This window comes from Chlorocebus sabaeus, chromosome 1 (genome assembly GCF_047675955.1).
Source record: "Chlorocebus sabaeus isolate Y175 chromosome 1, mChlSab1.0.hap1, whole genome shotgun sequence".
NCBI lineage: Eukaryota > Metazoa > Chordata > Mammalia > Primates > Cercopithecidae > Chlorocebus > Chlorocebus sabaeus.
The window spans coordinates 15,669,603-15,682,424 of NC_132904.1; the positions used below are offsets into that span (position 1 = coordinate 15,669,603).

General features: G+C 51.9%; 1 protein-coding gene across 5 annotated transcripts in view; it reads left to right on the forward strand.

Annotated features, from left to right (window-relative positions):
- The window catches only part of SLC43A1 (solute carrier family 43 member 1), a 32,414-nt gene extending 21,033 nt beyond the window's left edge, over window positions 1-11,381 (forward strand). For all 5 annotated transcript variants that reach the window (XM_037999304.2, XM_037999305.2, XM_073016214.1 and 2 more), the window contains 9 exons: window positions 390-523; window positions 2,423-2,601; window positions 4,399-4,545; window positions 4,635-4,673; window positions 4,907-5,045; window positions 6,874-7,015; window positions 7,275-7,348; window positions 9,036-9,159; window positions 10,657-11,381. In XM_037999304.2, the coding sequence (XP_037855232.1) occupies window positions 390-523; window positions 2,423-2,601; window positions 4,399-4,545; window positions 4,635-4,673; window positions 4,907-5,045; window positions 6,874-7,015; window positions 7,275-7,348; window positions 9,036-9,159; window positions 10,657-10,803 (1,125 nt within the window). In that variant the 3' untranslated portion in view covers window positions 10,804-11,381. The remainder of the gene's footprint in view (window positions 1-389; window positions 524-2,422; window positions 2,602-4,398; window positions 4,546-4,634; window positions 4,674-4,906; window positions 5,046-6,873; window positions 7,016-7,274; window positions 7,349-9,035; window positions 9,160-10,656) is intronic.
- The last annotated feature ends 1,441 nt before the right edge of the window (window positions 11,382-12,822 follow it).

Genomic DNA, 12,822 nt, shown 5'->3' on the forward strand with positions numbered 1-12,822 from the left:
CTAGAGTTCTAAGTTTCCTTTGTACATACTATGAAGTGGACATTTTTGTGTGAACATGAACATGAATGTTTGTGGAGTCATAGGCAAAAATATATGTATCTTTTTAAGATAATGGAAATTTCAGAGACATTTTGAGCCAGTGGCCAGCAGCTTCAGGCTTTGTGGAGACTACTTCATAGCTCTCTAGGGGAGCTCAAGTGAAAAAGAAAGGAATGAAGGGTCTTCTGAGTCTGACTCTAAACTTCTGGTCTTGGTTTCCTCATCTGCAAATTGGGCACAAGGACAAGGGGAGAAGAGACCTTCTTTAAGGCCTCTGAGGCCTGGGATCTACCTTGGTGGGGTCTGGGGCCAGGCAGTCTCCCCCACGGGCCTGCCCCCTCCTCTCACAGCTGATCTACGATGCCGGTGTGGCCTTCGTGGTCATCATGTTCACCTGGTCTGGCCTGGCCTGCCTTATCTTTCTGAACTGCGCCCTCAACTGGCCCGTAGAAGCCTTTCCTGCCCCTGAGGAAGTCAATTACACGTGAGTGGCTGGAGTGGGCGGAGACTCTCCCTGGGGCAGAGAGGGTGGGCAGGGGTGTGGTGATACCATAGATGGAATTAACTTGGGATTCAGAGAGACCTCGACTTGGACCTCTGCTTGGCAAATTGCTTGAGCCCTCTAAGCTCTGCTTTCTCATCTGTACTGTAAGCCTGTTCCTACCTACCCACAGGTCGCTTTTGTTTGTCTTTTTAGAGGCAGTGTCTTGCTCTGTCACTCAGGCTGGAGGGCAGTGTCTTGGTCCTGGTTCACTGCAGCCTCAAACTGCTGGACTCAAGCGAACCTCTCCCTCTGCCTCCCGAGGTGCTGGGGTTACAGGCACATACCACCATGCCCAGTTAATTTTTTTATTTTTTTTTGAGACGGGGCTTACTGTGTTACCCAGGATGGTTTTGAACTCCTGGACTTAAGTGATCCTCGCCACTTGGCCTCCCAAAGTGCCAGATTACAGGTGTGAGCCACTGTGCCCAGCCTCCCATGGGTGTTTTTAAGTGATAGAGTTGGTACATAACAGGTGGTCAAAACATGGTAACTATTTATTTATTTATTTATTTATTTGACAGAGTCTCACTCTGTCACCCAGGCTGGAGTGCAGTGGTGTGATCTCAGTGAACGGCAACTTCTGTCTCCTGAGTTCAAGCGATTCTCCTGCTTCAGCCTCCTGAATAGCTAGGATTACAGGCATGCGCCACCACACCTGGCTAATTTTTGTATTTTTTAGTAGAGACAGGCTTTCACCATGTTGGGCAGGCTGATCTTGAACTCCTGGCCTCAAGTGATCTGCCTGGCTCGGCTTCCCAAAGTGCTGGGATTACAGGTGTGAGCCACCATGCCCAGCCTATGGTAACTATTTATATGAGTGCAAAAGTAATTATGGTTTTTGCCATTAAAAGTAATGGGCCAGTTGCAGTGGCTGATGCCTGTAATCCCAGCACTTTGGGAGGCCAAGGAGAGCGGATCACCTGAGGTGGGAAGTTCTAGACCAGCCTGACCAACATGGAGAAATACCATCTCTACTAAAAATACAAAATTAGCTGGGCGTGGTGGTGCATGCCTGTAATCCCAGCTAGTCGGGAGGCTGAGGCAGGAGAATCGCTTGAAACCTAGAGGCTGAGGTTGCAGTGAGCTGAGATCACACCATTGCACTCCAGCCTGGGCAACAAGAGCAAAACCTCCATCTCAAAAAAAAAAAAAAAAAAAAAGTAACGACAAAATATTGTTTTCATCCTTTCTGGGTTTGGAGATCAGAGTAGGAGGTACCTCAGTAATAGCACTTGATGCCATGTGGTTCCACAAAGAGGGACATAAACGAATCCAGCACTCTGCCTTTTGTGGGGCCACCTGAACACCAACTTTTTCCAGCCCCCTATCAGTGCAGCCAAGGCAAAAGGTGATGTTCCCCACCAAGCGCATAAGGTGACATTACAGAGCTGACAGTTATGCCAAGTATGTACTGTACTTAGCCCCTATCCCATCCTCAAACAGCTGTGTGATGTAGATTCGGTATTAACTCCATTAATAACAAAAGTGCAGGGAACGAAGTGACTTTCCAAAGGTCATGCCATTCAAAGGAGGGTGAATCTTAGGTTGGACACAGGCTGTCTGACTCTGGAGTCTGAGGTCTTAATGCCGCCTCCGCCATAGGAACAGCCCAAGTGAAAAACAGCTGATCCACTCTTCATTTACTTGGCATCTGTGCTAAGCTGGTCCCTGAGCCAAGCTCTGAGCAACAAACCAGGAGCTCTGCATTAGGGAGCTTGCAAGCACGTCAGTGCCGGGTAAAGGGGTGCTGGACACCACTGGGACGGCGGCCGAGCACTAGGCTGTTGAAGGTGGGCTCTGTGTGACTGGTTCTCTACACTCTGGCCTGACTGCCTGCAGGAAGAAGATCAAGCTGAGTGGGCTGGCCCTGGACCACAAGGTGACAGGCGACCGCTTCTACACCCATGTGACCACTGTGGGCCAGAGGCTGAGCCAGAAGGCCCCCAGCCTGGAGGACGGGTCGGATGCCTTCATGTCGTCCCAGGATGTTCGGAGCACCTCAGAAAACTCTCCTGAGAGTGAGTGTCTGGTCAAGGTGCCGGCCTTGGGGAACAGGGACGGTGGGTCCTCATATTCAGGGAGCGCTCATGCTTGAGTATTTATTCGCGCCCCTCTTCAGTCCTTACAACATCCCATGACGTAGGTGGGGCGTGCTCTCCATTTATAGATGGGCAAATCAAAGCTCAACTAACTCTGGGCAATTCAGATTCAGGGTTACCCTGCTGGTTTCCTGGGATGGGGGAGGGAGGAGCTCCTTGTACCCATGGAGTACAAGGGGGATTGGTCTCTGGGGCCTGTCAGGGACAAGGTCTCTGGGCCTGTCGGGTAGCTGGTTTCCTCAGGGCCCCTTGCAACCTCTGAGCTTATTGCATCAGGTGCAGCCAGGCCCACGAGCCTCCTGGCAGGGGTCCTCCACACCTGGCTGGCTTTTGCCCCCTGCTGGTCACAGGAGGAGCTGCAACCTGCCTGGGCTGCTGCTCAGGAGGGACATGAAGATCCCAGGACTGTCAGCTCCATAAGTGGAAGGAGCTCCTTGGAGTCAGTTGAGGGGTTTGAGTCCTGCTCTCCAGTTATAGGCTATGTGGCTTGGGTAGATCACCTAACCTTGCTGTTGACTTCCTTACCTCTTAAACTAGCACTAAAAGCACCCCACAAACTGTAAAGTTAGTTGTGATGACTGAATGACACCATGGATGTGGAAGCTCTCTGTAAAGTGCAAAACGGTGTGCAGTTTGACAGTGGTTACCCCCAGAGCCGATTCTCAGAGGGCGGCATGGCTAAGGGCATGAGCTGGAGTTAGGCTGACCTGCTGCTTCCAGCCCTGTGAGCTTGGGCAAGTCATTTAACTTCTGAGCTGCAGTTTCCTCATCAGTAAAATGTGATAAGGACAGGGTTGTTGTAAGATTGATTAAATAGGATAATAAATGTCAAGTATGTATGTAGCCCATAGTGAGTGCTTCAGAGTTTTTTTTGTTTCTGTTTTTTTTTTTTTTTTTTTGAGATGAAGCCTCGCTCTGTTGCCTAGGCACACAATCTTGGCTCACTGCAACCTCCACCTCCTGCGTTCAAGCAATTCTCCTGCCTCAGCCTCCCAAATAGCTGGGACTACAGGCATGCACCACCATGCCTGGCTAATTTCTGTATCTTTAGTAGAGATGGGGTTTTACCATGTTGGCCAGGCTGGTCTCAAACTCCTGATCTCATGATCCTCCTACCTCAGCCTCCCAAAGTTTTGGGATTACAGGTGTGAGCCACCGTGCCCTGCCAGTTTTGTTTTTTGTAAAAATAGACAGGGTCTTGCTGTTGCCTGGGCTGGAGTGCAGTGATAGAATCATAGCTCACTGCAGCCTTGACCTCCTGGACTCAAGCGATCCTGCTGCCTCAGCCTCCTGAGTAGCTGGGAATACAGGTGTGCACCACCATGCCTGGCTAATTATATATATATACTTTTTTTTTTTCTTTTTTTTTAATTTTAGAGATAGGGTCTCGCTATGTTGACCACCAGGCTGGTCTTGAACTCCTGGGCGAAGTGATCCTCCTACCCCTGCCTCCCAAAGTGTTGGGATTACAGGCCTGAGCCATGGCGCTCAACTATTTTTACCACACGAAGCATAGGACATACATCCAGAGGGCACCTAAAAATGTTCTGAGCTGAGCAGGAGCCTGGAGGCAAGTGAATCTGAACTTTCCCGTCTTTGAAGAAACCAGTCCCTCTCCAAAGTCACATAGTGTCACTCCCCTCAAGAACTGCATGAGCTGGGACAGAGGGCAGTGGAAGGTCTGGGGCTCAGGGGCGCCCCCTGCTGTCTCCCCAGGGTCTGTCCCCTTCCGCAAGAGCCTCTGCTCCCCCATTTTCCTGTGGAGCCTCCTCACCATGGGCATGACCCAGCTGCGGATCATCTTCTACATGGCTGCCATGAACAAGATGCTGGAGTACCTTGTGACTGGAGGCCAGGAGCATGGTGAGGCACCGCTGAGGCCCCTGGGGGTTGGGGGCACAGGAGGGTCACCCTGGCTGAGCTCCCCTCACCGTACCTTTCCCTGTCCACAGAGATGAATGGACAGCAGCAACAAAAGGTGGCAGAGACAGGTAGGGCGATGAAAGCAGGGCCCTGGCCCACGCCCACCCTGCTGCAACCCGCTTCTCAGGGGGCGGGACTCCTCTAGGCCTGGGCCCACCCAGGTAACCCTGGGCATTTGGGGGATGTAAGAGTCTGGGTTCAGAGGAAGGCTATTTTGGTGCTCTCTGGCCTCTGCTAGAAGGGGTGGTGGTGTCCACTGAGTGCCAGTTCCTGACCCCACTGCCCTTCCCATCCTGCCCAGTTGGGTTCTACTCCTCCATCTTCGGGGCCATGCAGCTGTTGTGCCTTCTCACCTGCCCCCTCATTGGCTACATCATGGATTGGCGGATCAAGGACTGCGTGGACGCCCCAACTCAGGGCACTGTCCTCGGAGATGCCAGGTGACCGGCCTGTACAGGGATGGTGACAGCAAGTGGTCAGGCAGCGCTCTTCATTTTCTCTGCGCGTTTACATCCAGCAGCTCATTTCTTTCTCCCAAGAACCCTAAGAGAGCAGAGGTACCTCCCCATTTTACAAATGAGGAAACTGAGGCTAGGAAGGGACCTGGCTTGCTTAATAATAAGAATAGCTAATGCAGCGTGCTGACTGTGCACCACTCGGCACCTTGCCTTGTTTAGTCCTACAGCACCTCTCTGAGGTAGGTGCATTAATATCTCCATTTTGCGGATGAGGAAACTGAGGTACAGGGTTGCACATTTAAGTCATTCACCCAAAATCACATAGCTTTCAGTGGCAGCCTCCAGAACCTATGTTATAAGGGTACATGCTAAAGTCTTGTTAGGGCTAGAATAGGTAGATTTGGTATATTAGATATTTATTGCTGTATAACAAATCACCCCAAGGCTTGGCATTTTTAACCAACAAACACTTCTCATCTCATACAGTCTCTGTATGAGACATCTCAGCCGGATGATTCTGACTCTCAGTCTCTCATGAAGACATAGTCAGGCTGTCAGCCAGGGCTGCAGTCATCTGAAGGGTTGAGTGGGGTTGGAGAATCTATTTCAGTTCAGTTACCCCGATGGCCTCTCCAAAGGGCTGCTCAGGACACAGCACCTGGTTTCCCCTTGAGCAAGAGGGCTAAGTGACAGAGACCCAGTATCTTCTCTCACATAATCTCAGAAGTAGCACACCATCACTTCTGTTGCATTCTATTATAGGCACAGAGTAACCCTGATATACTGTGGAAGGAGACCGCACAAAACAGGGGATACCAGGAGGCAGGATCCTTGGGGGCCATCTTGTTGGCTGGAGACCACCATTGAGGGTTTTGTTTTGTTTTTGAGACACAGTCTTGCTCTGTCACCCAGGCTGGAGTGCAGTGGCACGATCTCAGCTCACTGCAACCTCTGCCTCCCAGGTTCAAGCGATTCTCCTGCCTCAGCCTCCCGAGTAGTTGGAGTTCACCATGGAGTCTTGAACCTGGATTCTGTGACTGCTTTTGCTTTTTTTGTGTTCATCCAAACAGTCCCTATTTATCCTGAGAGGGTGGGAGAAAGAGACTGGGAGAGAAGGAAATCCAGTGGCTTCCCTCCCTGCCAACAGAGCCTGGCCCTGGCACTGACCTTCCTCCTCTACCCTCTGCTCCTCATGGCGAGGGTCCTCTAGCAGGGTCCTTCTGTCCAGGACACATGGACCGCCTGCCCTCACCCCAGCCTACTGACCTCTCTCCTGGGCTGGCCTCAGAGCCCTTGTTTGTGCCAGAGAGAGGAAGCGCTGGACAGTCGGGCCAAGCTGCTGTCCCCAGGAGGACATCTGCTTTTGTCCAGGGCAGGGACACCTTCCTGAGGACTTCTGATGACAGACGATGAGAGATGGTGTGAGAGCTTCCCACTTTCCACCTTCCTTCCCATCCTTGGTTCTTAAACCTTCAAGTGTGCATGAGAATCACTTCGTGGCGGGTATTTGTCCAAATGCAGATCTGCAGATCTCCCTGCGGAGATTCCAGGGGCTGAGATGAGGCCTGTGAATCTGCATGTGAAGAAAGCATCCGCTTTGATGCTTATGTCATTGGGTAGGGGAGCAAAACTTTGAGAAATGTGGAGCTAGAGAACATGGGTTTCTATGGGTTTCCCACAGAAACATGAATTTCTATGTTTTCTGCTTCCCTGACATCGAAGGCACATCCGAAGGGGGAGGGGCCAGGCCAAGAACCAGGGAGTCCTGGGAATGTAGAGGCAGCAGCCAGTGACTTCCCGTTCTCCTCAGGGATGGGGTTGCTACCAAATCCATCAGACCACGCTACTGCAAGATCCAAAAGCTCACCAATGCCATCAACGCCTTCACCCTGACCAACCTGCTGCTTGTGGGTTTTGGCATCACCTGCCTCATCAACAACTTACACCTCCAGGTACCTACCTCCATCCTTCCCTCTCCCTGCCCCTGAGACGCCTCCAAAGGGATGGTCCACCCAGCACCTGCTTTTCAGGAAGCACAGTTCTGGTCTTCTGATCTGGATCTATTTTCCGGGTTCTCCAGGAAGTGTTTCTAGTAGATTGGGTTGGCGAGGGGGTAGGAATTGAGGCCCAGTTGGCTTCTTCGCCCTACCCCTCCTTCCTCCAGCCTCCACACACTCTCCTAACCTCTTCACTCTCTCTTTTTGTCTTTAGTTTGTGACCTTTGTTCTGCACACCATTGTTCGAGGTTTCTTCCACTCGGCCTGTGGGAGTCTCTATGCTGCAGTGTGAGTCTGTTCGGCTGAAACGCCTTCCTGAGCTTTGCAACTGTGATCAGAGTACCCCAGGGCAGGGCTGGAAGGGCCCCAGGCATCCCCTAATGCGCCCTTCTCTGAGCCCCTCTGCTGGAGGGAGCTCACTTCCTTAAAGGCAGCCTATCCCGCTGTAACTGACTCCCCCTGTTGGAGTCTTCCCTTAGAGGAAGCTGAAATACCTGGCTTGATGACACTTTAGTCCTAAGTCGGCTGTTTGAAACGGCCCCCAGAGTGGCCTCCCCTCCTTGCCCACCCTGAAGAAATTTCCTAAGGGCAGCCATTTGCCTTATAATTTTCCTCTTCATGCTGGGGACATGTTGGACAGTCCCCACTTGCCTGTCTCTCCTGGTTTCCCCTGCCGGCTGCTGAGGGCCTCTCCCCTGTGTATGTGATGGAGTAACAGGACATTACAATAATGATGACAAAATCAGAACCATTATCACGTGCTCCGTTGGTGTAGGCAGTAGGCAGGATCCTGGACCACCACTCCCTGAGTTCAGCCTCACTGCAGCGGTCTCGGCAGAGGGCAGTTCTGTTTCCTTCATCTGCTCAAGCCAGAAGCCTGGAGTTTCCTTGATTCTTCGCTCCCCCACCCTCCACGTTCACTCCATCCTCGGTGCAGCCAGCCGCAGCTCCCACACACCCCAAATCTGACCCCTCTTGTCACCTCCACTGCTGCCTCTCCAGTCCTAGATTATTGTGGCAGCCTTTAGTCTCCCACATCTGCCCTGGCCCCCCTGCCTCAGTCTATTTTTAACACAGGGGCTGCAGTCACCTGTCAGGACATAAGTCTCTTCACATCACTCTGTGGCCTCCCATCTCATCTGTCTCAGAGTAAAAGCCAAAGGCTTTACTATGGCCTAAAAAGCCCTGCAAGCTCTGGCCCCAGCACGTCCCTCCTCTCCAGCTCCCCCTCCTCCCTTGCTCACTCTGCCACAGCCACAGTGGCTTCCTAGCGCTCCGGAAGTCTCAAGTGTGTTCTCTGCTTGGCATCTTTGCATGTACTACTCCCTGTTTCTAGAACATTCTTCTCCAGATATCTGCAAGGTGCCCAGTCTCACCTTCTCTCCTTCAGGTCTTTCCCTGACTGTCCTCTTCTCAGTGAGGCCTCCCTTGGCTGTCCCACGTACAACTGCAACCTGCCTACTGTCCCCTTCTCCGCTCGGCTTTTCTCCTTAGCATTTGTCACTGTCTAACACTCTGCATTTCTCCTGCTTATTGTCTCACTGCCACCTGCTCCATGGGAATGCCACCTCCTCGACGGCAGGAATCTGTTGGCTTGCTTGATCGCGATATCTCCAGCACCTAGAACAGTGCCTGGCACGTAGTAGGTTCTCAGCTAAACATTTGTTGTCAGAATACAGTGGACAGTCCTGCGAGGTCAGTGCCATCCCTGTTATTAGTGGAGGAGTGGGGCTCAGGAAAGTTGAGCCGCTTGCTAATATCACACATCCAGGAGGTGTCAGAACCCAGCTCTGTGGCCCCGAAGTTGCAGCATTTACCCTCAAGGCTGGGGACCAAAGAGCCCATGCAAAGAGCCTGAACGCTCAAGCGCCACCCTGCCTGGCCAACGGGGACCATGGTGGGGAGGGGATAGGAGAGGTGCCAGCCTGGGCTGGAGAGGGCCACACACCCCTGATGCTCCCCATCTCGTGGACAGGTTCCCATCCAACCACTTTGGGACGCTGACAGGCCTGCAGTCCCTCATCAGTGCTGTGTTCGCCTTGCTTCAGCAGCCACTTTTCATGGCGATGGTGGGACCCCTGAAAGGAGAGCCCTTCTGGGTGAGAGCAAGGGTTGGCATGGGGGGAGCAGGAGCCACTCTCCTGGGGGCAGGGGTAGGGCCTTGTATGTGGTGCCATCCCTCACTCATCTCAGCCAGAGGCACCTCAGAGGTCTTTAATCTGCAGGTTCCCAAGTTGTCTGCCTTTTAGAACCCCTCACAGAGTGTAATTCCCCAGCCCCCTGAATCAGGATATCTCAGCCTGACCCTAGGAGTCTGTTTTTGTTTTTAATTTATTGTTATTTTTTATAGAGATGGTGTCTCCCTCTATTGCCCAGTCTGAAGTGCAGTGGTACAATCACAGCTCACTGCAGCCTCTGACCCCTGGGCTAAAGCGATCCTTCAGCCTCAGCCTTCTGAGTAGCTGGAACCACAGATGATGGCTACCATACCTGGCTAATTTTTTTTTTTTAAATTGTGTAGAGATAAACAGGGTCTTGCCATGTTACCCAGGCTGGTCTTAAACTCCTGGCCTCAAATGATCTCACCTTGGTCTCCTAGAGTGCTGGGGTTACAGGCGTGCGCCACAGTGCCTGGCCTCCTAGAAGTCTATATTTAATAAACTCCAGGTACTTTGTGAAGTGGCCAGTCCTGACTCTTGGGCCTGTGTTCAGGTACCATTGGTCCAGTCCAGTTCTACCTAGTGTGGGATCCGGTCTCCAGCACCCCTGAAAGGGGCTTCTTCTCTCTTAGCTTAGATACCTTCAGTGGTAGAGCACCCACTCCTGCATGAGGCAGCCCTGCTGCTGTCAGAAAGTCTTTTCCTTACATTGAACTCATCTGCCTCCCTGATGCTGATCTTGCATCTGCCCTGTGGGGCCACCCACACATAAACCCTCCTCCCACAAGAATTGTGATGAAATAACCGCTTCTGTTTACTGAGCACTCGTTATGTGCTAAGCATGATGCATACTTTTTTTTTAACTTACATCTTTGCCACAATAGCCCTGAGAAGGAGGCACTCAGTAAGCATTGCCATTATTTGCCCAAAGTCACAAAGTGAGTAATGCAGAGTGGGATGTGAACCGAGTCAGAGCCCGTGCGTCCTGGGCCTTCCAAGCCTTCTGTCTGCCAGGCTGTACATCCCAGCTCCTTGAACAGTGTCTGAGACCCTCCTCTTGCCACCCTGAACGGGATACCATTGGTTAACATCTGCAAAGGTCAGAGTGGTGAGCCCACAAGGCCCCATTCCTGGAGCAGCCTGACCAGCCCAGACTCCTACAGTGCTGTGTCTTCCTCATACCTACTCAGAGAGGTCCATAGGGTGTGGGCACCCACCAGGCCACTTGTTAGGCCTGAGCGGTCTCATCTCAGCCACTTTGCAGAATTGCTGAACATTAAGTGAGATACTGGTGGAACAATGACAACACACCATAAGTACTAGCTGTATTTATTCTGGCTCAGGACCTGGAGAAAAATGGCCACCTTCTCCTCCCTGTGGGAGGCTAAGGGCAGATGAGTACCTACTTGACTCTGTTTCTCTCTCCTTGCCCTAAAGGTGAATCTGGGCCTCCTGCTATTCTCACTCCTGGGATTCCTGTTGCCTTCCTACCTCTTTTACTACCGTGCCCGGCTCCGGAAGGAGTACACTGCCAATGGGATGGGCCCACTGAAGGTGCTTAGTGGTTCTGAGGTGACTGCATAGACTTCTGAGACTAAGGGACCTGCATGACAGGCAATCAAGGCCTGAGCAACCAAAAGGAGTGCCTCATATGGCTTTTCTACCTGTAACATGCACATAGAGCCATGGCCGTGGATTTATAAATACCAAGAGAAGTTCTATTTTTGTAAAGACTGCAAAAAGGAAAAAAAAAAAAAACCCTGCAAAAAGGTCCCCCAAAGCAACGCTCCACTGACTGAAGACAGTCCCTGTCCTGGAGGGGTTGAGCCTTCTTCCTCCTTGGGTTGGAGGAGACCAGGATGTGGAGCTGTCTCTTATCTCTTTCTAGGGGTCTGCTTCCTGGTGCCTCTTGGGGGGGATTGGCAAACAGGCTATCCCTAAGGTCCTATGTGCCATGAGTATGCACACATGCATGTGTCTGTGTGTGTGAGAATGTGAGAGAGACACAGCCTTCCTTTCAGAAGGAAAGGGGCCTGAGGTGCCGACTGTGTCCTGGGTTGGGGGTTGGGGGTCGGCCCCTTCCAGGGGCAGGAGGGCGGGTTCCCTCTCTGGTGCTGCTTCTTGCAAGTCTTAGAGGAAATAAAAAGGGAAGTGAGAGACTGGCTGGTGTGCGCTTGTCTTTGGTGGTGGGTGGGGGGTGTCATCCCACACCCCCATCCTTCTTCACCCAGGCTCAGCTGGGCATTAAGTAGGACACTTGGCATGCCAGCCTGTTTGCCTCTGGCTGTCTGGCTCACCTCCCTGTTCCCAACCATGCCCTGCCCTTAGTGCTTGGAGGGAGTCCAGATTCTGCCCCGTACTTCCCGGGATTGGGGTACATCCAGGAAGCTGGCTTTTCTCCATACAGAGGATTAGGACAGAATGCTTTAGAAAGAATGCTAAGGTATGACTCAAACTTTCCCACCATAGCATCCCTAGGGCCTGCCGAAAGTAACTTTTTTGGAGTCTCCTATTTTATCTTAAAACTTTATGCAAATTTTGAGCTTCCTTGTTATACTATATTTACATTTACCTTTAACATTAAAGTGAGGCTTTAAAGTAAATAAATAAAGTGAGGCTTTAAAATTATCTACATCAAGAGAAGACACTATCAGTGAGGACAAAAGATACTGCAGAAAGACATACCTTATTTATCCAGCCCTGCACCTGCTTGTGTACCTGGGACATAAGCCTTGGAGGTTAGAGCAAATCCCCGAATGAAGGGAAAACTAACATTGGTTTAGGGTCTGTCTGTTCTACACAGCTATCTCATTTTATCCAGACTATAGCCTAAGAGGTTGGTGTTGTCATTCTTGTCGCTCTAGGAAACAAGCCCAGAGAGTTTAAGGCACACACCCAAGGGCATACAGTGGTAGGTGGTGGAGCTCAATTTGGAACCTCGGCAGTCTGTGGAAAGGACAGCTCTGCAGAAAGGAGGTTCCAAGCTTCCAGTTCTCAGCTGCTCCTGGGGCCAAGAGTGACCTCAGAGGCCTTGGCCATCCCCCCCACCTCCAAAGGTTGACTTTGTAAGACAGCATTCCAGATACAGTCATTTTCCCTCCCTTTATCTTTGTTTCTCTTGAGAAGTTAATAAGAGAGCCCGACCCCCCTATTTTCAAATAGGCAAACCTGTCCACAGGGGTCTGGAGACTTGGCAAAGTCACATCGCAGATCCCTGCTGCTCTGAGCCCAGACTCCCGACTTCCAACACTGATTTCTTTTTGTTTTTGCAAAGTACGAAATCAGAATTGGACAGCACCCACCAGCGGGTTCGGCTGGCTTTCAGTGGGCTTGCCGGGGTCTCTGCACTGTCTGTCTGGGATCCTCACTTTGCGAATAGTCTGGGGAGGCTGAGCGCGAGCCAGGAGCGGACGGGGGAGGGAGAAGGGGGAAGCGCCACGTTCGAGCCAGGTCCTTGGTGTGCCCAGCAGGCGGCGCTGCGTGGCTGTGGCTGGCGACGAGGGTGCGGGGGGCGGCGAACCAGGAGGGAAAACCCCTGCCTCTTCCCGGGTCTCGGGCTCCAGAGCACCTACCTGGTGCTTGCTCTGCTGGTCCTTTAAACTC